General features: G+C 42.6%; 2 protein-coding genes across 5 annotated transcripts in view; one reads left to right on the top strand and one right to left on the bottom strand.

Moving 5' to 3' along the window:
• The window catches only part of stk10 (serine/threonine kinase 10), a 35,032-nt gene extending 15,557 nt beyond the window's left edge, over nucleotides 1-19,475 (bottom strand). The window contains exons 1-6 of one of the 4 annotated variants that reach the window (XM_034551003.1): nucleotides 18,816-19,475; nucleotides 9,724-9,888; nucleotides 5,069-5,117; nucleotides 4,201-4,350; nucleotides 2,095-2,167; nucleotides 270-464 (exon numbers count right to left, since the gene is read on the bottom strand). In XM_034551003.1, coding sequence (XP_034406894.1) covers nucleotides 270-464; nucleotides 2,095-2,167; nucleotides 4,201-4,350; nucleotides 5,069-5,117; nucleotides 9,724-9,888; nucleotides 18,816-18,974 — 791 coding nt within the window. In that variant the 5' untranslated portion in view covers nucleotides 18,975-19,475. Of the gene's footprint in view, nucleotides 1-269; nucleotides 465-2,094; nucleotides 2,168-4,200; nucleotides 4,351-5,068; nucleotides 5,118-9,723; nucleotides 9,889-10,042; nucleotides 10,169-10,640; nucleotides 10,764-18,815 lie in introns of those variants that run through there. The other 3 variants (XM_034551006.1, XM_034551004.1, XM_034551005.1) reach the window with 3 other exon arrangements.
• Nucleotides 14,385-25,443, top strand: part of stk32a (serine/threonine kinase 32A) — a 65,063-nt gene continuing 54,004 nt past the window's right edge. Inside the window, exons 1-5 of the mRNA XM_034551008.1 lie at nucleotides 14,385-14,663; nucleotides 20,397-20,456; nucleotides 21,563-21,674; nucleotides 21,860-21,996; nucleotides 23,188-23,660. Of these exons, the coding sequence (XP_034406899.1) occupies nucleotides 23,609-23,660 (52 nt within the window). The 5' untranslated portion in view covers nucleotides 14,385-14,663; nucleotides 20,397-20,456; nucleotides 21,563-21,674; nucleotides 21,860-21,996; nucleotides 23,188-23,608. The remainder of the gene's footprint in view (nucleotides 14,664-20,396; nucleotides 20,457-21,562; nucleotides 21,675-21,859; nucleotides 21,997-23,187; nucleotides 23,661-25,443) is intronic.

The following is a 25,443-nucleotide window of genomic DNA, read 5'->3' as shown; positions in this document are numbered from 1 at the left end:
GCATAGAGTGTCTAAATTACAGGGCACCGGATGTGCAAAAATGTGCTAGTAGAATGAAAAAGATGACTCGGTAAAATCTAGAAAGAAATATGTAAAAGCCCTGGTCCATCTATGCCAAGATCAAATCGGGGGTTGTAAAAGCATTTTATTTTAATTTACTCAAATTTCCTGGTTAAAATATTCCCGTTTTCCCTTCACAATTTGCATGTATTATATGATAGCCTTACTGACAACAGCTAGTTCAGATTCATTTTGAAATGGATCCTCACCATTTGTGCGGCTGCTCCAGGGTGGGAGGCTCCGACTTGGCGATCTTCAACAGCACCCTCATGGGGTTGAGCTCATGGTGCGGGGGCTCGATCTGGGCGAGCTCAATCAGAGTGATTCCTAGAGACCAGACATCAGCCTTGTAGTCGTATGGGGCGTCCTTCATTGTCTCACACATTACCACCTCTGGGGCCATCCTGAGACAGAGATGTTTAATATTATTATAATATACATTGAGAACATCTACATGGTGTTTAACTTGAAGGCTAACAAGTGAAGGCATACTGCACATTGATTTACACAACATTTTTCCTTAAAACATGCTTAATAGGAATAGTCAAGCTGCAATTTAATTTAAAAAAATTATATATATATATATATTTATATATTAATTAAATGGCAGCTTGACTATCTTTTTTTAATATATATGAGGGTATTAAAATATTATATATATATATATATATATATATATATATATATATATATATATATATATTTTTTTTTTTTTTAAATACCCTCATATATATTAAAAAAAGTGAAGCACACATATGTGTTGAAAAAGAAAAAAGGAAAATATCAACATCCCATGACAGTGCTCAGATATCAACGTGGGATTACTGAACTTTAGAGGCGGTACGTAGTCTTACATGCATGCAGAAACTGCAAAGCATCAAGTGACAGAACTAATAAGTAAACATCCGTTTAGCCAGATCAACACAGCTAGTCATATAAAACAACAGTCCCAACATGATCCAATAGTTTGGCATCATAAAGATAAAATGGTGGTATTTACAATGTTTCTATCTGAGCAGCGACAGGGAGTGACTAACAGCTGATTACTGGGGGTGGGGGGTAAGGAGTGGTCCTCCTCTCTCTTAGTCATTATTTTGCAGGCGTCAACATCGAGCACACTTCTCCAATCAGTGTGTGTTTGCTGACCAGCTGCAGAATTGCTCTGTAACCCCCGAGCTCTTTAATTAAGTGCAAAGAAACAAATACACGCTTCCCGTTTCTTGTTGACTTTACTAATCAGTGCATTCAAGGAAAAAAAAAAAAAGTATAAAACTGTGAGGATATTTTCAGGATTGTGAAAAATGAGGGCAAGGCCATGTTTGAACTGGGGTGTGTATCCCTGAAGGATGATCATCTGTTGGAGTCAATGGTTAACTGGCTGCATAACTGGTGAAAACAATGGAACAAGGTTCGCTGTGGGGATTTCAAAAGGGAATCCTTCTAATTTGTTCAGGTATAGAGGAGAGAGCCAACAACATGAAAGAAGTGAGTTGAGGTGTTGGGTTGAATAGTGCTGCAGGAATAAGTCTTAAAACCTGGAAATTAGTCAGCATTGGTGGTTAACACAAGCTTAAGAGATTTAAAAAACAGCCACAACCACCTAGTGTATTTAATGCAAAAAATAAAAAATCCAGTTTTAAAAATTACTTTGGCTTTTTGACAGGGGAAACCAAACTTTCATGGTTGGCCTCCAAAAATACGTCATCCCTGCAGCATTCCATGTGTGTATATTCAACATCATACACTTTTGAGTATTATGGACGTTTTTATGGGTGGCAGGAAAAGTGTTCCCAAAAAGCCACAATCATCTGCTCATAAAACTCACGTAGGGATGGTTCACAAGTCTACAGTTAGAAATGTGGCTTTATGGCAAATGTGTCAGCACATTGCAAACAATTGGACTGTTTGGATTTGGAGGAAATTATGTGAGGAAATATCTTAATTAAAAGAACGAAACAGAAGTTGTAATCCAGTCTAAGATCATGCATAGCTCTTTCTCTTAGTGGCGCTCTGACGTAGTCACGTTTTACTCACCAGTATGGCGTTCCAATGAAAGAATCTCTTCTCTGTAAGGTTTTGGAGTTTTTCGCCGATACGCCAAAATCAGCTGCAAGAATGAAGAGAGACCAAAAATGAAGAAATAAAATGACGCGAGACAGTTGAAAGAAGTTCACCGGAAACATTTAAGGAGGCACTAAAAAGTAAAAACATTCTTTTTCTCCCTTTGTAGTTGACAACTGGTTTGCAGATTGTAAAACTGTCATGACATTGAGACACAACGCGAGATTCACTGAATTTATGGCGGTTGGGTTTCCCCAAACGAGCTGCCCCCATTTCCTGACATGACCCGGAGATTACAGGGGTGTTGGTTGCACTTCTTTTTCTCTGCCAGTACGAATATTACGTGTGGCGTGCCCAGGGTTGAGGACTTGGCAGAGCCCTTTCCTCACAAAAAAAAGGCAGCCGGCTGCTGCTTCAATTACAAACTGACATGTTCTATTACGGGGACTTAAGTGACCGTCTTGGTTTCTGCAGACTACAATTCAAATATCTTTGACTTTCAAGTTAATATATATAATTTTAGACTGTTGCAGTCTAAACTCTAGCAGAAAGAAGGTTTACTTTCTACAAAGACAAATGGGACTACTGCGGTTATTGTACATTTAAAAAAGAAAGGGTAAAACAAAAAAAGATATCCTGAAGGATGGTAACATATTTAGGTAGAATCATACCAGTAAGGGTTGACCTTATAAACCCGGAAGTCAAATACACTTCAGTGCATTCTAGCAAAGCTGCTGAAAAACCTGCTGTATCACTGGGTTTGACATGCACCATGTTCCCTTGAGAAAATAACGAAGGGCGTGTGTCACTCTAGGTGCATCATTGTGATTATACACACACATATTTTTACCATACACTCCTAAAGGCTCCCATAATGCACCACTCAGTCAGGGAATAAATGAGTGCACAGTGACAGGTGTTTCAATGGAAAACCCATCAACATGTCAGTGATTTGATCTCAATTTAAAATGGAAAAATATAGATCATATTTCAGTACATTATTTAAAAATGGTCTGTTTCATACAGATTTGCCGTTGTTATTGATCATTGCATTGATAAAGCAGCATGCACAGTTGCTAGTGATTTTTCTAATCATAAGCCGAAAAGGTTTACAACAAGCTTTTCTGCATGGAATAAATGCCTCGTATCATAGGTGGATGAAATGCTGGCCTCAGGGAATGAGTATTGTGAACTTGTTTGAATTAGCATGGAGTTAGATCAATTTGGAGACTGTAAATGAGTCGCTGACATGACTTAATGAGTTTAAAGAGGCAACTCCTAGTGATTATATTGATGTCTTAGGGAGGAATGTCGGGCAGTGGTTGACAAAATGTGTCATTTGAAATTGAAGAGAAACTACATGTAGACCATGGATCAATACATCATTTATCAAATGAACCCCCCCAAAAAATCTGCCAGTTTCGCAAAGAAATCAGCACTAGCATATGATGCTCTATGCAGTTTAGTGTTTATCAAAGAGTAAAGCATCATGCAGTCAAAAGAGACCCAAATATGATGGCCAATGGGTTGGATCCACAACTTCAGCTGTGCAATGCGAAGAATGTGGAGAACTCTTCAAAAAAGCCAATAAATGAAAATAAGCTTCTGAGAATGCAGTTTTCCCTCTAAATGCACACTTGAGATCCTCCTACAGCTGCACAGGAGGGGTACAGGGCCTCTAGCTGTGTGTGTGTGTGTGTGTGTGTGTGTGTGTGTGTGTGTGTGTGTGTGTGTGCATACATGTGGCTGTACTTGTGTGTTCAGCCCATATACCTCAGCCACATGCATGTAAGCCAAAGAAACAACTGAGAAATTCCAGAGAAAACTTAGAGGTTTATCTGAGAATTAGTTCCACTGCCACCATTTTGACAGTGAAATGGCTTCTTGGTATATGATGGGATGGTAGAGACGGATTACTCCGGGCCTCACAAGTTTGATCCAAATCCAACCCACGAATGTCATATATGTTCAAACACTTGAATGAATAACGGCCAAAGGTCAATCAATCGTGCTTTCTAGGAATTCTGAAGTTAAATGTCAACTAGCATTATTCTGAAGTATAAATATCTAGACCCTCACCCAGTTTGATGTCCCCATCCAGCATGAGCAGGATGTTACCAGCCTTCAGGTCTCTGTGGATGATCTTCATTCTGTGGAGGTAATCCAGAGCTTCCAGCATCTCGCGACACACCACCTTAATCTGTGGCTCCGTCAGCCCACGATCCAACTCTGATAAGGGCAGGAGAGGCGGAGGCAGGAGATGGAGGGGTTAAATATGTTAGCAGGAGAAAGAGAGATAGAGCATAATGCTAGGGAGAGTTGAGAAAACTTGCTGAGGGGGTTCAAACCCCCATCGCAGATTCCACATTCATTCATTACGTCTTGAGGGCTGATGTAGTGTGTGAACTCCGTCAAGAGTAAACAGAAAAAGGTCAATCTGGGCCGATATCACTGAAGTCTCTCAGATAGGGTTGCAGGAGGGGTAATCCCAGATCAGAGAAGCTTTCATACATCCAAGCCGTAGTCCTGCCCTGCAGACTTTATTCTACCGTGTCTGTGTTTGGTTAGCTGCAGCGGGGGTACAGACGGTTATGAGGATGTGGATCACGCAGTAAAAACAGACCAGGGGGGTTTTCCCACAGGGGAGGACTTCAATGTGTCCCGACTGCTTTTTAGATCGCCGCCTGAGCAGACTGGGGAAGAATGTACATCATCATGTTTGGAACTGGCCTTTTGAAAAATGTTGATTTCCATGCACGGACTGGAGCCTTAAAACAACAGCGTGGCTTTGCAGCACATCTTTGACCTTTTATAATGTCTTTCCACTCCCTTAAAGAGACAGGCAGTAGTCCCCGCGCCGCAGGTGTGGAACTCGACTCTCGTGACAGGGAGGAAGATGGAGTGCTTATGAAAAACATATAGAGAGAGCAAAATGAGAGCGGCCTACCGAGCATTATGGCATCCACAGCGCCTCCGGGGCAGAACTCGATCATGATCTGTGGAATGAAGAGGAGCGGGAGGGGAGAGATGAAACTTGACCCGGCTTTATGAATATACAGTACAAACATAACATTGAGAGCTGTTAACTTGTTTGTTTTTTCGGGGGATGTATGTAGCAACAGGCAGAATAGATCATTTGACATCAGCAGCGCAATTATCCCACAAGCATCTTTTAATATATCTTAAGTCATCACTTTCACTATTGTGCAAATCCAAAAATGTTTTTAAATAATGAGTTTTTTAAAGATCCCGTGCTGTAAGACATTCAGCACTGATGGACCATACAAATGTGGCACTTAACTTGAGTAATTATGGAAAACCATAAATGAAGTGTGGCAGTTAAGGAGCTCAAGTTCATTCATACCGTAAAAGCATAACACTTTGCCACTGAGTGCAAAAGTTAAACATAAATCGATAGAGCAACTTCCCCAGTCTATGACTAATAGTCCCCACTATTGTTTTGTGTTGCCCTACATCAGTCAAACACTCTTTGACATCTGTGGTGAAAGTACTACAATACAAACACTTTACAAAGGGTATAGATGGATTGAGACTTAAGTGTTTAATGAACCGTCTGGCACACACTTAAATACCAGTTCTGCATTGAAGTAAAACACACACACACAGAAAGAAAGAAAATATTCGGAGAACACACTCCCTAAATGGTGTCTTGTTGGCAAACAGCAACTTCCAACAATTTCATTTCCTCTCCTTACATAGTCAGCCTCTCTCTGACACGCACACACTCCTGTTAGAAAAACCTCGAAACGTTTCATTCTAGAAAAGTGGGACCAAAGAAAATAAAGCCACCACAGGGTTTCATAACAACCCTGTGCAGAGCATTTGATCTTTAGATTCTAAATTATAAAAAAAATAACCCTCGGTGGTGTTCACAGCAAACCTGCTGCGTGATGTCCTTTTTTATTGAATCATCGGAGTCCTGCTTGCTATGACACTGTCAAAGTGTCAACCGGTACTGGTACTGCACAGGGCGTGGAGTTTCATTCCAGACAAAGAATTATTAAGTACAAAAAAGGTACAGATCTCACACATTTAAAAGCAACCCACTGAATTAGATGAGCTGCCCTTGAGTAGTAACACACTGTACTAGCCAACCTAAACAGCTGTATATTACACTGCTGTGTCAGAAGCAACTGGTTTGTGTTTCCGTCAGCCAGATTCTCGCTCTGCCTGAAACTATTCTGGATGACGTGTTGTGCTGCAGGGAAGAATGTGCCCCGACTGGTCAAGCGACATGCAAAACATACCAACTATGGGCTGAACACACACACAAGCTTTGCCTGTCATACACACCCACAGACCCAGTATCGCATAAAGAAGGAAATCAGAGTTAAACGTTGTCACTCATGAACATGATGAATGCTTCAGCGATCTGTGTAATTGAGGCGGTGTCATCAAAAGATCTCCTAGCAACCACAGCCAGTGACATCACGTAGACCTCACTGTATGCAAATATTGACAAAGTTATGAAAAAGAAAAATATATATATATTGCATCTAAAAACACCACGCAACATTACTACTGAAAATAATTTCAACTTTACGTTCACAGTGCATTTAATGTGTTAAACCACAATAATCCATCTTCAGTCGAAAACATCCCTGATTTAGCACACACACTTAGTGGTACAACTTTTGTAACTTTAAAAAAAAAAAAATATATATATATATATATATATATATATATATATATATATATATATATATATATATATGTTTGTATTGCTACTCTGATTGCCCAAAATGACAAACTCAAATGTAGACCTGCAGACAGCTGTGCAGGTTTAGACTATAGCTATACGTCTTTCAGATTTCACCTCAATTCAATAGAGGCAGATGAAATTTAGATTATGGTGCGTGGAAAATATACATTTTAAATCCATACTACCATTACTCTTGACAATGCAGAGTTTCTATTTCAGACACTTTCCACCAGAGAAAGTCCCCGTTAATTCCATTGGTATTTGGGTGGCAGCAGAAATCACAAGGAGGAATATCGCAAAAGAAAACAGACACCATTGAGACAATGTGTTGTTTTGTCACTTGGATAAACAGACCCTTAAAATCAGGCAGGCGTAACTATGTTTTTAAAGGATGAGTGCAAGTTCTCGTCTGTGTTTATCGTCTCTTCTTTCATCCGTTTAACAGCTCTCCTCCTTTTCTCCGTTCGTTCTGCTGGGTGTGCTGATGTCAGCAGTCAGCAGTCCTGCCCCCCCCCCCCCCCCCCCCCCCATCCATGTTAAAGGCCCTCTTTTTCTCACGCTGTGGGCCGGGCTGCCCCTCCAGCCTCGAGACCAGGATTGTTCCTCACTGTCTCTTTCTTTCCTCCTCTATCCCTCTCTTTCTCAGTACAAAGCAGAACGGGTGGGTCAGTACTGGAATGCATCATCTCACCCCTGCCGAAGGTTACCGAGGCTAATTGTTGAGATCCTGAAGCCAGCACACAAACTCATGGCAATGCAGTGCAGAGCTTGTTCACGTTGTCATGTTTTACATAATTATTCTTCTGCCGGCAGATGTTCATATGTCCATTTTGGCTTTGAGTTTCTATACTAACCCAGAAAAGTTGGTCGCTCTTGAAATACAGGCCGAATAACAGATTATACAGAGATTGAGAGTGTACGTCTAAGAGCTAAAAGAAAAAAGGAGACAGTGTCTGAGCACAGCTTGGAAGGGAGATAGTAAAGTAAAAGCTCACACACACACACACACACACACACACACACACACACACACACACACACACACACACACACACACACACACACACACACACACACACACACACACACACACACACACACACACACACACACACACACACACACACACACACACACACACACACACACACACACACACACACACACACACACACACACACACACACACACACACACACACACACACACACACACACACACACACACACACACACACACACACACACACACACACACACACACACACACACACACACACACACACACACACACACACACACACACACACACACACACACACACACACACACCACACACACAGTTTTAAATGCTGCAGGAAGGGATGTTTGTACTTTTGACTTATCAGCACAAACAAAGTCTCACAGGCCAACTTTGACTGATGGAGGACATTCACCTTCCAACTCAGGAATGCCAGCTGTGGCCAACACAACCACTTCTGCTCTGGTGGCGTGGCATAGTGGTGTGTGTGGCGTCAGAGACAGGTCATATCTAGATGGTTTGTCAGGTTTCGGGAATGTGACATTTGTGTTGTAATTTTAAGCATTCCTGGAGTTTGCCATGTTAGTGATGTTTGGCTGGTAATCAAAATCGAAGCCTGTTTTTGATAAGATTTATTTTCAGCATTTATCTTTACAATAGCAATTCAATATATTTACTTCTAGTAATTATCTCTATACATTAGTAGCAATCTTCTGCAAATCTTCTAGTTGCAGTGTGATCAAACAGAATCGCCCTACTACTTTTATTGTAAAGCTGTCACAGGAAACTATTCATGGTTTGTTATTCTATGTGCATGCCATGAAATCAGATCAATGGTTGCAATTATTATTGACTCCATCAGAACAATGGGAGTGTGTTTGGCTGAGCTGTAAACAGAAACACAAGTGGCTCTTCTGTTTTATTTCGGACAAAGTAGGTGCTCAAAGAATGTTCGCTGTAGTGGTGAACTCGTACATATTTCAACTTTAACAATGTGCTTTTACTTAATAATTAAATAAGAGAGACTACTAGAAAACAAAAAAATTGTTACATCTAAACTGTGTGTATGTATGTATGTATGCGTGTGATATATGTAAAGGGGGGGGGGAAACACAACACAACTATATTTAGTCTTAACGCTGCCTTGTAATTCCTCAGATATTAAAGGTCGTGCCCCAGCATGAGGTCACCATTATTTTTCTTGGCCAGATAGACTGGGAGATTACAGAGGGAGTTGACCCAAGTGAGCGTGGAGGGGGAAAATAACTCGAGAAATTGATCTTCATTCTTGCTGAGATACGGCTCATTTCTGATGCATTATGTCACCCTGGTGGGGGCAGGTGTGGGGGGGATGACAAACTCCATTTGAGCAATCCTCTGTTATTATCTTAACTATTCACCAGAGCTTTCATATGTAGGATAAACATACTCTGGATGAGATTCCGTTGCAATAAAAGTCTGCGTGTTGTGGCTCTGCGTGGAAAGACTGCAAAGAAAGCTTGGTGGTCGGACACAGAAACTCAACACCGTGACAAGGATACATCTTGTGAGGAGGGTAACAGCGTGGACAGCAGATAAGGCTCCTCTGGTACATGATGCACACGTCTAATATAACACAGTGCTCCCACATAGAGCAAACTGTCTGTTAAAGTACTATTTCTTCTGAACTCAGTCCGTCACTTTGGTCTTTACTTCTTCGTTTGAATTTAAGGGCTAAAATGTGAAAACGGTGATGTGGGCATGTTCTATTTTTACGTCAGGATAGTGGATAGTGTCCAGTTGAGAAAGACTGACTGGTGTAGACGTCTCCGTTTTACACTTGAAGCTGGTGGTCTTGACCAGATTCCTGTGACACTTACCCACAGTTTGTTGTCGTGGTAAAACGCGTCGAGCAGCTTGACAATGTAGCGGTGGTCACATTTAGCCAGGATGTCAATCTCGACGATGTAGTCCTCCAGCTCCTCCTCACATTTTGTGTCGATCACTTTGGCTGCAGCCAGAGCCCCCGTCTCCTTGTTCCTGGCCTGAAGAGACGGAGAAACGGAACGACAGTCAATTCTACATCCGACTTATTTCTGCGTGCATTGTCTTGGCATTGTCTGAAAAAAAAAAAAAAAAAATGGAAAATATCTAAATCAAACTGAAAATATAATTCTAAAAAGGAGTTATTTAAACCACCAAAGAGCTAAAAGACATCCAGTTTATTGCACACATCCATCACTCCAGACTCTTCTGGCCCAATTGAAGCCAAAGGGAATCCAAAACATCAAGAAATGCAGGACAGCAATTAAGATGTTGACTTGCTAACATTTAGAGTCAAAACAGGAAAGGAAACTCCACACCCTCCCTGAGCAACTGGGGTAAAAAGAGGAAGGCCGTCAAGTGTCAGTGTGGCTAAATTAAGACACACACACACTTCTATATCATTCTCGGTAATAAAAAGGGAAGCGAACGTAAACATGGGTAGATTGTTCAGTGCCACATCAAAACATGAAACCCATAAAGGCTCCAAACACACGACGTCCATCCTTGTAAGAGAGAGAACGTTGTGAAAGTATACCGATGGGGTTGTGTGGGTAAAAGAGACATTGATGTGCGCCTGCAGACGTAACCACCGGGGGACGAGCAAAAAGAGAGAATCAAGTTGAAAAGGCGCAGGCAGCGATCCGTGCTGCGCCCATTGTTTGTCAGGAGCCTCCAACATTGTCAGATCATATGAAGTGACTCAGGAAAAAGGTTAAAGGCAACAGGTTGTAAGCGATTAGGTGTAAATTACCGCGTGAGAGAAAGAAGGCAATGCCTCCACGCTTTTACAGGAGCTGTGGGAAAAAACATCTGAATAAACAGAACAAGCTCACAATACACACACACACACACACACACACACACACTCTCCCTCCCTCTCTCATTCCAGTTTGCCGTGACTATGTGCGTTTGTCAAACAGAGCTCCAGAGAATCCGAACTTCCCCCACACAGTGTGAGTCAACACGACGTCTCCTCCTGCCATCGAATCATCAGTCATACAGTTAACAAGCCTCGACAGTAACCACCGGACACTTTCACTCCTCTGCCAACGTCTCAGCTCGCTGCTATTCGCTCCTGCACCGTCAGCCTCGACTACCTCACCGCCTGGGGGTCTGACTTCCAGCTGGAGTTGCTACACACCCACTGGTACCGCGTATGCACCAACTGTATGTTTGCTGGAGTTTATTGTAACAAGAATAGCTATATTAAAAAGCTGCCATGTTATCTGACCCAGGACACGCTCTACTGTCTCTCCATCCTCATGATTTCCTCCTCTCGACTCTCCTCAGATTTACCGACCAATGGGATGACGGCTGACTTACTATATGATTGAACAAGTAGGAGTATTGTGATGTTGTATCTGGGGGCGTTTTCCAGTGAAACACTGGTCTCACAGAAAACACATGAATCAAGACATCAAAAGGAGGTCTGCGTGTGTTAGTACAGATATGATCAACTTGTCGTCATGCTCAGCATTAGTGCACGTATTCTGGAATTCTTTTCTTTTTTGTTTTTAACAGCCAACCTCCTGACCAGGCTCCACAAGGGCATTCTCTCAGACACACACACACACACACACACACACACCTTTACATCTCAGTGGGAACACAGCTGAGGAATGTGCCTCTGGCCTTCAGATGGTTGGGGGAGTGTCAAAGAGGGTACACTGAGAACACTGAGCCTGGTGCATTTTCTGTGGTGCCTTTTTTGCGTGGCACGGGGAATGCATTACGTCATGAGTCCTCAAGTGTAGTACTGTATGCAAACATGCATGTTTGTTTATGTGTGCATCTTACCAAGTGTACACACTGCACAGAGAGGAAATTACACTGAAACGCCTCACTGAGCCTCACATGGGACCTCAAGACTTCCTAAAAGCAAGCGTGACATCAATGCACAAGGGTGTGTATACACGCATGTGCGTGCTTTGGTATGTGCACTCAAAAGAAATAATTGCAGGAAAGGCATCTAAACAACCTTGAAAGACCAGCAGCAGATCTCAGCACAGTTCTATCAGTGAAACTAAAAAGGTTAATTTCTCCAAACTTTCTGCTATTGTGGTGCTTAGTCATATTTAGCTTTTTCTTCCCCCCCATACTAGGATGCAGAAGCAAAATGTTCACACTTTGACTGTTATTGCTACACAACTCTGAATAAAACTGGAATTATTCTCTCACACACACAGGATTTGGAAAGTAAAACAGGACGGTCAACGTCATAAAAGTTCATAAAAGTATAACAAAAAGGTCTTGTTTGCAAACGTGCAGCACAATTCCATCTGCAGTCGGCCCTCTGAGGCATAATTGTAACATTGGGCAATACAAAATGAATTGAAAAAGAACTTAAGCTCGCCCCGAGCGATGGCAGATGTCACCGAGTTATACAGATTGATAAGATTCAACAAGATTATTACTGTTACATAACAACTACAGCACTGAAGTAGGAAAACTGTTCGCTGCTGTATCCATCCCAAGAGGGAACTACGCTTCGCTGCTCCTAATCCACTGACTCTTCACTCTCTCCAACTCTCCTCCAGAGCACAACAGTCCCTGGCTTTGTTTGGGGCCTGGTTTCCATGGACATCAGAGGGGCTCGTTTCTGCTTCGTCTTGCAGCTCGTCTTGCTCGCTGCCCGGATGTTCGCCTGTTCATTAGCAACTTGGCTTTCATGTAGGTGAAGTGCAAAATGATTACTTAAAAAAAAAAAAGGACCCAACCTGGCAGAAAACAGACTCAAGCCCTTCAACAAATTGCAAATTCGTGCATCCGTTTTTTTTTATTTTCATTACACTCGTCTCACAATAAGCCATTTATTTGCATGCATTTTTCGCCATATTCAACTTTTTTTGGAATCCCATTTTTAATCCTCTTACTGAGGCATATGTACGACACACCTCTCCAACCTAACTATTCATCGTCTGCACATCCTTTTGTCTCCCCCACCACACACGTCCGTCATCCCTGCCTCTATATTAGCCCTCATCTGTCACATGTATTTATCCATCTGTTTTCAGTAACAGTCTGTCTGAAGGCCACAATCCATGACCGAGGAGCTCACCGGCTGCTGCTCAGGAAGAGCTTTCGAAAAAAGCAGATGTTGACGACACCATGTGTGAGCATACAAACATACTGTATGTACTGGCAGACTACGCAAACACAAACGCTTGAAAGCACACATGCTCATTTAGCATTCAGCACACACTGCCTTTTCAATTTGAATCAAGCTGGGAATAATAATGTTTAATACTGTGTATGTGTTGACTGAGACATTAATGATCACTGTGCTTAAAAAAAAGCACAGAATCACAGCCTGCAGTGAGTTACAACTTCAAGCCTCAGAATAACCTCAATTATATCTTTTTTTTTCTTCTACAAAACACATGTTAAAAAGAGTCTTTGCCCATTTAGACTGTAGGCTGAAAAGAATGAGGAAGTTAAGAGGGAATGGACCTTATGACCTGGTAACTCTCCCTGGGGTCAGTCACCTCCAGGTTGAATGAACATACCACATGCCAAAGTGCATTTTCAGCTTGTATACAGTGTTATACAGACAGACACAAACACACACGGAGTGTGTATATTAGACCTTTGCCCCGTCATAAACCTGTAACCCGGCCTTCCTCTGGAGGCTCTCCCCTGTCTGCACAACAGGAATGTGGTGATCAGCTCCTACATAATGACAGCAGCTTATAAAACCTCACCTGACAGACGCCTGTGGAAGTGATGATCTCTTATTTAGATGAACAAGGTGCACAAACGAGGCACGTTTGACCAGCTACGGATTTGTTCCACACCAAAGTTGGATCTACAAAGTGTTTTTTTGGGGAGGTTATACAACAACTGTCAGAGAAGTGGCATACTGAGAACCATTGTCCACGTAAAATAGAAAGTTATAAAAATAGTCCAATCTCAGTTTGATTAATTCACTAAAAGACCACTTGTCTGTGTAGTTTTCTGGGGATGTATGCATCTTGTGAGGGACTCCAGCAGACTGTACTCAAGGCTGAAAAAGTCCTCCCCTGCATTTTAGAAAAAAAATAATAAAATAAAATAATCATTCTCCTGAAAAGACTGATCATCAATCAAAGATAATGCAGTAAAAGACGGTGCACTTTCTAGCAAAGACGTTATGTTTAAAAAGGGACCGTTATGTTTCCTCTTCCGCTATTTATCAATCTGAAATTCATTTATTTTTTGGTTTGAGTTGCCTGGTTTTGGAGATATTGGCTGTAGAGATGTCTGCCTTCTCTTGAATATAATGGGACTATATAGCACTCTGCTTCTGGCACTCAAAGACCCAAAAAGAATATATAATATATATATATATATATATATATTTTTTAGACAGCAATGTCTTTTTCCAGAAATCATGAGCCAGACATTCAAGATGGGGAGCAGATTTCATGTCGTAACTATGGTTAAAATAAAAAAAATTCTATCAATGACAAGACCTGCCCCTCAGTTTTGACAGCTTCTACAAAACTGTTGACGGTGAGAGAGCATGCATCTATGCACGGGCGTGGACCACATAACCAAGCAAAGTTCAAACTCGACACCCCAAGACAACACTGAGTCATGACAGGATGTGAAAGTTTTAGAACATTGCAAAACGTACCATGTTCAAAAGCTCGAAGAGACGATACAAAGCAGGCCAGTGAGGCAGGAAATCATGACGATGCCACGCCCAACCCACGCTCACACGGCTTTCTTCAAGGAGTCTTACTCTTCAAAAGGCATGACTCTTATGATAGAGGAGATCCACTTCCTCACTACAGTAAGTACCAAATACATCTCGAACTGATCTGAAAATAATGTCAAGTGAATGGCAGTGACAATGTGCTTCAATGTGAAATTCAAAACAGAGGAAATTAAAACGGAACAGTGGAACAAAATGTTAAGACAAAAAAAAGAAAGAAAAATAAGTGCTTTTTTCTGCTTCATCCGCTTGTCAAAGGCCAGACCTACGTGCCTGTATGGACTTAGGAACACAGAAGAGGCTTTTTGCAAGTGCCAGTTACAAAGTTGCCATGTCCACGCCCACTCAGAGTTCCTTTCAGTCGTTGTGGGCCCATCTGCTCCCCGAGATTAGACACAGAGTCCGACGATGGTCTCACTCAAGGCACTCCTACATACGTCTTCGTGGCCCTGCCATGCTCTAAATTAAGACATTGCAAAAGGAAAGCCACAGAGGATGTTGCAACCTGTGCCCCCTCCCCCTCAGTGATGACACCCAGTGGGTTTCTCTTTGACTTATCCTAGGAGGATAATCATGTGTAAAGTGGTTCCTCCACAGTCTTTCACTCGTTCCACCATCTGTCAAATGCAAGACCTGTTCTGACAAGTCCCATTATTCAAACCGTATGTGTAGGAATGTTGTTCAATATCTTTTTTTTTTTTTTTTTTTTAAACTGACAGGTTCCAAAATACCGGGCCATGGCCAGTTCGGTTCTGGCCATGGCTGAAGTACAATCAGACTTTGTTGGTTGTACTTTGATTCGGCCTAAAGTCTTGAACAAAAAGTGGCAAAAAAAATGATATAAAAAAAAAAAAGAAACACACTGTGCCCTCGATTTATTGTTGCAGTGGCTTCTTATCCATCTAAACTATTGGCTTATCCTTTGCCAACATTGTATCAAAAATGGTATTTTTTTTCCCCTCCCCACAACAACATACCAGTCCACTCTCAACTCCAATAACTTAAAAAAAAAAAAAAAAGATAGTGTTTTCCCATGATGTGATTGTGCGCATAAGCCACATTGATGTTCATCATAATCAAGAGTAATGCAATACTCCTACATTACGTGGCTAAGTAAACAAAGAAGTCCTCTCCAACAGTGCAAGTTTACCACACACACAGGAAATTTGATGGAGCGTAACCTTACAACCTGCTCGTGTCTATGGAAACATCTCACCAGCGGCAGCAGGGCAATGGGCTCAGTGGCACGTGGCCCATTAATTAGTGAGGGGAACCATACAACTCTCCCGCTTCATGCTTCAGTTGCAGCCACTCAACTTCACGCACACTCTTTCCAACAATGGCGAGCATGCACAGACCGATAACAGCATCAAAAACAAAGAAAACATCCTACGACACACCGGGTGGACAGGAAGTGAGACATTCTCTTGCTATGACATGAAGTATGAGGGGTTATGATGAGAATGAAGAATCTACAGGAAAGAAAAGTCTGGGGTGTACAACATTGTGCAAGATGTCGAGGCACTATTTATAAAAAAATAAAAAATAAAAAAAAAGGGCATGAAACATGAGAAATGTAATTAAATCAAAATGCAATTTATAAAATCTTAAAGTAGCACCAATTGCGGCTTCAAAAAAAAGACGATGAGTTGCTGTCAATTTGTGACTTGAGGCCAAACTCCAGCTGCCTTGAGCAAGGTTAAAAAGCTGATGTCAGAGCATTCATGACACAAATGCTAAATATTCTCATTTAAAACGGTGTCAAAGGGGGAAGCGACATTTCTGAAATGTACCAACTGGACTGAACCAATCACAGTGAGTCAGTCAGAAAAGTACCTGCTGCAAACGGTGCACTTTGAAGACACGTTAAACAAGTCTTTGTGCTGCAGGACACCACCACACTGATGGGAAAGAATGATACTGAAAACAGTGTGACAAAGAACTCGAGTATCAACAACAACTCGTTTGCATTTCCTTCTCTGAGGCTCTTACACCACGACCTCACATTTAAAAAGGAATGCTCTGCATTTGGTTTGTTTATTCTGCCACGTGTGTTAAGACGCTTCGTTAAAAACTTGTGCGTCGAAGGATGCGTTTTTTTGTTTCCATACACGTTACATTTTGTTAGAATTTTTCCTGCGAATGCTCTTAGATGTCTTTGAGTTTCAGGATGTGGATGCGTCGTGCAACACGCTAGTGGTTCTTAAACGGCTTTTTTTGGCATGTGAGCCTTTAAAGAAAACGCAATGTCCAGCAGTTAAACCAAAGAGCCACTTCAAAATTCATGGGAATCATTGTCAGATGTAAGAAGAGATAAAACTAAGCAATATTTTACTAAAGAAAAGTCAATAAATGTAGAGAAAGTATTGTAATTCCTGTCGCGACCAACATGCAGTCGACTGTCAACAGTCGGAAAGCACAGTTGCTCCTCCAGGATAGACTCTGGAAATAAAGCAGAATGCATTTGATAACCGAGGGATGGATTGTGTTTCATTAGATCCTGCGACACACACACACACCATACTCAACTAAGTGAGTTGTTATTCTCCCAATAGGGACATCAACCTTTAGAGTCAGTGACACAGGAGGAGCACTCTGTCGTCTCAACCAACGCTGTGCAGTTAAAGAGGTCTGGCTGATATAAAGAGGCCGTGTGAGCGTGGGTTGGTTGTGGCTCTTCTGCTGTCTGTAGCAGATCCAACCGTTTTGCATTTGTCGCATGCCCCTAACCATCTGACAAACAGACAAGTTCACTTGTGACGGAGATACCGACCCCCTCCGCCATCTTCACGCCTCCTCCGTCGCAGACTTTAACAACGGAAAACATGTGCCATTCACCACTTGAAACCGTTTTCCCCACCCACAGACGAGCCGATTAGTCTGATGTTCTTGAGCTGGGACAGGAAGTTGTGTGTCCCCCCTTCCCTGACGCGGTCCCACGATTTCCTCTGTTGGACATCATCTGCTCCCACTCAGCCCGCCCCTCCATCTGACAGCTACAGGTGTGGCGCTGGCCTCCTCTCCAACCCACTCAAGGAGAGGAAACTCTTCACATGCTCGCTCTGCTCAAAAAGATACATTACAGGACAACTTATACAATATTCAGACTTGTGGCTATAAGCAAAATGTAACTATTCTATTTTCAATTCAGTGCAAACAAGTCACCGTTCCACTGAGACTCGTCTACCAATGCATGTGCTCCCGTTTCATTTACCCACTGCATGATTTATCCAGTAAAAGCAAAATAAGGTGGAGACCTCTACGACCTTCTCTGTTCAGTGCAGACCTGGTAAGGCATAACTTCTTCCACTGAGGCCCCAGCGGCGTCAAAGACGCTCACTGTGCTCCTTTTGGCCAGTGCAGACACAGAGTGCTTGTGCTGTGCTTCACCGGAGGGGACTGACCACGCTAACGCATCCAGATCAAATAATGCCTCAGAGCCAAAAGTGCTGCTTCTGGAGAGGACGGGACAGAACTAATGAAGGGTGCTTTCACTGTCCGTGTGGCTGCGTCGGGCTGGATTCACAGCAAGGGCTGTGCCGTCGGGTGGAGGTTTTTCTGAACTTTCTGTACTGCAGATGTTTAGCCAGAATTCACGAGGAAAAAAAAGTCTCTTTTACTAAAAACTGTGATTGTTTTGAAGAGAGAAAAACAAATTACTTCAACAAACTACCAAAAAAAAAAAAGGGGTTCACACAGAAGATGTAGTGGCTCTCAGCAGGAGGATGTGAACCATCCTCGACTGACATGGAGAATAATTAACGATTAGTTGTGGAAACAGGAACAACATTTAATCCAGAAGAAGCGACAGGACTGTGAAACCCTGAGTTTGTTTCACAGTGGGTCTCTGGAACCACATAAGTGGCATAATTAGTCATATTCATCAGCAACGCTTGAAGGGTGAAGCATCCACAGGTGATGGGGGACTCGACAATGTGATATAGATGCTAAGAAAAGAGGGGTACACGGGGGGGGGGCGTTTCTATTGTGACGCACATCACTTTTGATAATTCACAATATTTCAGGGACAAACAAGAAATCAGAACACCAGAGTGACTTTGGAAAGAGAATATTTTAAAAAAACGTCAGTATTCAAGATGTTTTCTGTCGTAACAGACTGGACTTGGCGACGCCAGGTGAGCGACGTATCGATGGAGTTTGAGATGACGAGGCACCCCAAACGGGCTCCATCGGGCTCCACTGCCTCGTGTCTTTTGACGTCGCACTCACCTTGTAGACTTTTCCAAACGCGCCGTCTCCCAGCTCGCCGAGAATTTCCCATAAATCGTTCGGATTGATGTCCCGATGAACGTGCTCATACTGCTTGACTTTCTTTTTGAGGTCAAGAGTAGGCAGCCGGAGTATCCTGCTGAATCTAGCGAACGCCATTATGTACAATGCAACAACATAAACAAAATTAAAAAAAGTTTTAAAAGTTAAAAAAAATTTAAAAAAAAGAATTATTAAAAAAAGGCGAGCGGGCACGTGCCCGTACGAAATCGCCTAATTAAACAGAAATGTACAAATATTCAGTGTCCGCGTTCAAGAGTAAATGACAAGAGCGCTGAGCAAGATGGGAGAAGTGACTCTGCTCCGTCCCTGACTACCAAGGTGCTCCGCGGTCATAATCCCATTCACAGAGCTGCTGCTGACCACCTGCCGCTGGAGAACACGATGGAGTAACCGCCCAACCTTGACAGCCCACGGGAGACACTTGTTGCTTCTCGCCGGGCGAAAACGCCCCGTCGCCGTCACACTCAACAACCCTCCTCCCACTTGCCGTCATGGAAATGTAGTTTCTTTCAAGGAACGAGCGGTCGTCACCGGCGCGCCGAGGAGGCGAGAGGACTTCATGTCCGGGTTGGTGCTGCGCGTGTCCTCTGGCAACTCGGAACAGCTGTGTGCCATCCCACGACGCCGCTGCGACACTTGCAGCTATTGACTTATTAGCTACGATGTTTCACATCATATCGCATCACATATATATATATATATATAAACAAATAAGGGGCTCATACTTTGGGTGATACGCCATTATCAGTCGTTTTTCAATCGTCATGTATTTACACTGTTGCAAACTTCATGCTGGCTCAATTACCTTTGCTCTTCTTCACCTGTGCAGGCGGTACCATAGCGCCCTCTAGCGGCGCATTTAGCTCAGTGAACTGTTGAGCGTGTGGAAAAAAAGAGGAGTGAGAGGAGTGGTGGAAGAAGTCCACAGAGACTTTACTTCAGTAAAAGTGCAAATACCATAATCTAAAAATGCTGGGTTTAAAAAATTGAATTACAGATTATCACATTATTCTGTTATCACTAACAAATATGTAAATTAAAAAAAATGTAAATGTTGTAAGCCGTCAATGTGGAAATTACATTGTTTCCCCTTTTCGGTTTCAATTGGGCAGCAGGGTTCTCAGAATTTGGCTCTGTGGATAGTGCACGTGAATATAAAGTATGCATTAATGGATTTTTTTTTATTTTCTTCATTTATCTCGATGAATCTTGGTAACCCACGGATAATTTTGTTGTATGAATCATGTGCCAATACAATACTTACCAGTATTATTATTTAATTTATTATTTTTAATTTCCTGCAATGCACAATCTAATCTGTTATTACATGCAGTATATTACACGTTCAAATCTGTGCAACCTTTCATAAGATTAGCTCTGGTAGTGTAATTATAACAGTGCACTGATTTATGGCTTTGTGTACTTTGATCATCATGTCTGTCTTGATGTCTTTGTTGATATTATTCATATTATTCATGCAGAAAGTAAGGGATCTAACTCTCTCTCTCTCTCTTTCAGGCCACTTCATGGGCTGCCTGAAAGACACCTTCACGGACACCTCGACCCACAGTGTCCAAGGTAAGCGCCCATTCTCTTTTTCAGGCTGTCACATTATGTTACATCTTTTTTATCCACGAGATGGGGCTAATTTCACAGATTTGTACTCCTTCCATCCTCCTGAGCAGTCCAGTCAAATGTTAATAGTTGTATAAATCTTAATCTAATATAACCAGGATTTGTCTTTGACCGATCCTCTTTTTTTTCCTTTGATACTTAGATACTACAACTGAGAGGGGTTGAGTTAACAAAACCGAGCTGTACCACTAGAATACCACTGCTTGTGTGCCTGTGTGCTTGTGTGCATGCTTTTATTTTACTTTATTTATTTATTTTCATTTTATATTTATTGCATATATCATTATACATACTCAATTTAACTATCCAGTCCTTTCCTCCCTCCTCATTGAGCCCTCCTTGTGGAGTGTATGTGTAAAAGTATACAGTACATCTGGGAATGCTATGCGGGTATGTATGTGGATATGGATGGTTGTGTGAGTGTGGATATGGATGGTTGTGTGAGTGTGGATATGGACGGTTGTGTGAGTGTGGATATGGACGGTTGTGTGAGTGTGGATATGGACGGTTGTGTGAGTGTGGATATGGATGGTTGTGTGAGTGTGGATATGGATGGTTGTGTGAGTGTGGGCATTTGTTGATGTAGATGTTCATGTATGTGAAGATTGGCATGTGTACTCATTGTGGGCTGGACTATGGATACTGATACTACTGAAGTGCCTTTAAGCAAAGTGGCAAAGCAGTGTCTGCTCTGGGGGGCGCTGTGCTCCAGCTGATCAGGACCCCTGACTCATGGTGGTAACGTGAAGAATGTAAATAAAGCAGAGTACTGTGAGGCTATGCGAATTTTAGAGTGATGCATACTGATACTGTTTGGGTTTTTATACCATAACTGTTTACACAATCGTCTCTTAATGTCGCATAATCCATAAGAAAAGCACTCCGGAGGACTCTGCGGTGTTTAAGTGACTTTACAGTGAACTTGTGGCTATGACGGGCATTTTATCCGTGGTATTTTATTGGATATATATTCCAGAATGTCAAGGTGTGATTTAGTTAGTATCTTTCTGAAAATTCATGAGGGGATGCAACTTTTTTTTTTTAATGAGTTAATGCTAACAGCAGGGGAGCCTCCACAGCTGCAGCGCAGCAGCCGATATGAAACGTGCCTCTCCAGACGCACGGCGGTGACCGGCGCATTACACCGGCGTCGATGTGGAGGTCAGTCTCTCACCAGTGCAACGCGCCACGCACCCACCCACCCACCCAACCAACACCCACCCGTTTCAACCCCGTCTCCGCTGCTTTTGTCCTCTGTCCTCCCGAAAGCAAGGGCTTTCGCATTGCACTCCGTCGGCGCATCCCGCAAGTCACGTCTCTCTGTGGTTCCGTTTCTCGGGTGCCAGGTGTCCCGGTGCGTCGTCGTCCGAACATCGAACAAGTGATGCTGTGAGCTGCACTGTTGCTCCCCTGTCGCCTCGCGTCTCTGCAGCAAACCGGGCTGGAAATGGTCCCATGCCCGACTTACCGGAGGCGTTCAAAGGTAGGTGCCCACAGCTGTCCTGCATGGATGCGGGTGTGGGGTGTGGGGGGTGTGGGGTGTGGGGTGTGGGGTGGGCACCTACCTTCTATTAAGCGCATATTTGGCCCGTTTGATCAGATAAGGCGCTCCGAGCACAATGTCCTCTGCGGGGAGCACTGCGGCTTTTTCGTAAATATGTTTGACTTTAACCCAAAAGGGGATAGTCAAATATGCTGTGGTGACCTCATCATACAGTGTGAGAATGACATTCATGAAAGGAGGGGGGGGGGGGGGGGGGGGGGGGGGGGGGGGGGGGTTCCCCTAGCGGATTCAATGTTGCCACGATGACTTGAACTTTGTATGTTGAACCCTAAAATGCATCGAGTCACTCATTCTCCTGTAAGATATTACGGGATATTACGGGATGCGATGTCACTCATTATTAAGCACACCTAATAGTCAAGCTGCGATATGAATATTGTTTCAACGTAGCAGACTAAAAGCGTAAAATTGACTTGCTTTCTGACAGTCCGACAGGAATAATAACATTGTAAGCAGCCCCTATTTATTTAATATGTATATGTGTTCTGTGAGTTCATATTTAGGCTTATAGGTTTCATCAGGTAGTTTCTGTTTTAGTTTAGTTTAGTTGTGTGTGTCTACTATTGGAACAAAGCGTAACTCGTGACATATCACGTCCTGAAGAGGGCAGCCTGAGGGATTCTATTTACTGTACACAATGCCAGCAAACTATAAATCAAAAGACTCCCATTGTGTGCTCTTAATGGGAAAACCATCCTACCATTCATCACACATGCACTGCAGACGCTGCTCCACTGGGATGAGTTTCTGATTAAAATGTAATAATTGATAAATGACAGATGAAGGAAGGAATGAGGAAGGAGACCCGCATATGTAAAAATAATAATTAAAGTAATCCCCCCCCCCCCCCCCTCATGTCGGTTAATCAACTTGATGACTAATCAATACCTTAATGTTCATGTTCCTGCTGAAGTGCTAAAATTAAGGATATGAGTTTCAGAGCCATGTGTGTTTCAGTTTTTTTCAGTCTTTCCATTCACCATTAGATGCCGTGTACAAGCCATTCATGTCTCAGAGGCTCTACCTTTCTACTTGTTCAACCCTCCCTCCCACCCTCCCTGTCCCTCCTCCTCTCATCCTGCTGGTGGTGTCATGTTTTTCCCCTCACAGGTTGGACTCTCAGTCAACAGAGGGTCCCAGCCACAAACCCATAAGCCACCAACCTCCTGCCTGGCGAGAGTCGTACGTCTGCCTGCGTGCATCTAAACGGCATGAAGACAGCAGGGAAACTTACACCGTAGGACTGCCTGTGAGTGTGTGTGAGTGTGTGTGTGTGTGTGTGTGTGTGTGTGTGTGTGTGTCTGTCAAGGTGGAGAGTTAAGAGGAAGACCGGACTCATTCAAGTCAGCAAAACCGAGCCAGCTGCTGCGTATGTGTGTGTCAGGTTTATGCAGTCCAGCACGTGAGTGTGTGTGTGTGTGTGTGAGGGGCTAGTGTTGACCAGGCTATGAGTGCGTCTCAGAGGGAGAGGCCGTTCGATGCTGAGTTGAGCTAAGGGAGCAGACCAGGAGAATCTGTAAGAGGAGCAGCCATGGGGCTCGGACAGTCCAGCAAGGCTCCGGTCACCGAGGACACGGACGAGGGTGAGTTTTAAAGCTTCCGACGTTCTCGTGGGACTTTTCCCTCTTTTTGTTTCTCTACTTGTGTGACCTGGAATGTTGGCAAGTTATTAGCCGGATTCACCACCGTTGACTGTCTTATCTGCAGCCTTATCAATATGTTAAGCTAAGAAAATGAAGTGTATTTATAGTAAATGGTTCTGACTGGCTGCCACTAGTTGTCCTCAGCCAATGGAAACCAGGGAATACCCTTTGAGATAGCCACAGCATTGCATATTTACACATATAAACATGAAGTAGAGGGCATTGAATAGAATACAATGTGTTAAAGATATCCATGGAACTCTTCTAGGCATGTTTCTCTGATGTTGGCTTCGATGGTGAAGTATTCATAGTTATGATTATCGACAATAGCTCGAATCTTGACAGGTTATTATTTTACTCATTTTTTTCGCCATCACGGTCAGCATCAAGATGATTTATAACTTTGATGGCAAAGCTTTGTTTGAATGTATATCCCTTTCCTTTGTGACTTAAGTAGATAACACAATGTGAATATATCGATCTGAGGCATATCTCTGAAATTCATGAATATCTCTGGCGGACATGAGTCAGTGATTTACTCAGAAGTGAGGTGGTGTTCCCTTACTGTAGATGTTTTTTTTTGTATAGTGTTTCCCATATGACCCGATACATTTGTTTCTTTTTTACTAATTTCTAAATTTAAATATCAGTTTGATCCATTCGATGGGTTAAAATTCCATAAGTTATCATTTGAATTTCCAGTTATTAATTTGTCTGCAATACATATTTCATTATTGTGGGACTGACCCCCCCCCCCAAATAGTTTTTCGTCCCAACTGATGAAATCCATATCTTTGGCTTTCTCTTTGACACTGGAGGCAAACCTCCATCGAAGAGGAGATCATTATTCACGGTTAACCTCGCCGCTTAGTCACCTAGCGTGCTGTTCTGTAAATGTCACTCATAACGGAGCGTCTCTGAACTCTGAACAGTGCACCGTGCTCCTTACTCCTCACTCACAAAACAGCGTGGGCGATTTCACCGAGGGCCGGGGAATAATAAACACAGAGACACATTGTTATGAATTAGAAGGAGAAAAAAAAGGGCTGGCTCACTGGAAACAAAGTAATCCCCTCACTCGTGAAACTCCCGTCAGACGGAGGCAGCGTTCGCCTTTTGGCGTCGGCGGGCCGCTGCTTGTCGAGCACACGGCATGCACCCCTCACCCCTCTGCAAAAGCAATAAAGATGCAAATTCAGTTTTCACTTCACGCTTCAGAAACGTCCAAGGTGGCTTCAAGGTCATATCGGCTACAGAGGTGGCATTTGTGTTTGTTTTTGTTAATTTAATGGTGAATGTTGACATAAAAAATAAAGATATATATATATTTATACATTTGTATTATTCCTGAATACTCCAAGATTAGCTAATTGTGAATTTCATCTATAGTTTATGTGCGGCTGAAAAACGTTGAATATAGCTTGGTGGTGAAGTGGACACAAATGGTTGAGCACTTTAACCCTTATTTTCAGTAAGCAAAACAAAATGTGTCTCTATCACATATTTTACACACAATATTAATATAAGAACACATTTAGAGAGATTGTGATGCACCCAATCATCTGCTGTGGCAAAAAAAAACTCATTTTGTAGATTAATAGCTACATTTTAAATTGTGGCATTCTTATACAATAGTGTTTATTTTGTTGTCTACATTGTAAATGCATGTATGAAAAAAAAATAATCCAAAGAAGACGATATATTCTTGTAACTAAACTTCCAA

Source organism: Cyclopterus lumpus, chromosome 14 (genome assembly GCF_009769545.1).
Source record: "Cyclopterus lumpus isolate fCycLum1 chromosome 14, fCycLum1.pri, whole genome shotgun sequence".
NCBI lineage: Eukaryota > Metazoa > Chordata > Actinopteri > Perciformes > Cyclopteridae > Cyclopterus > Cyclopterus lumpus.
The sequence above is the reverse complement of the archived record's forward strand: the minus strand, read 5'-3'. Positions and strand labels throughout refer to the sequence as shown.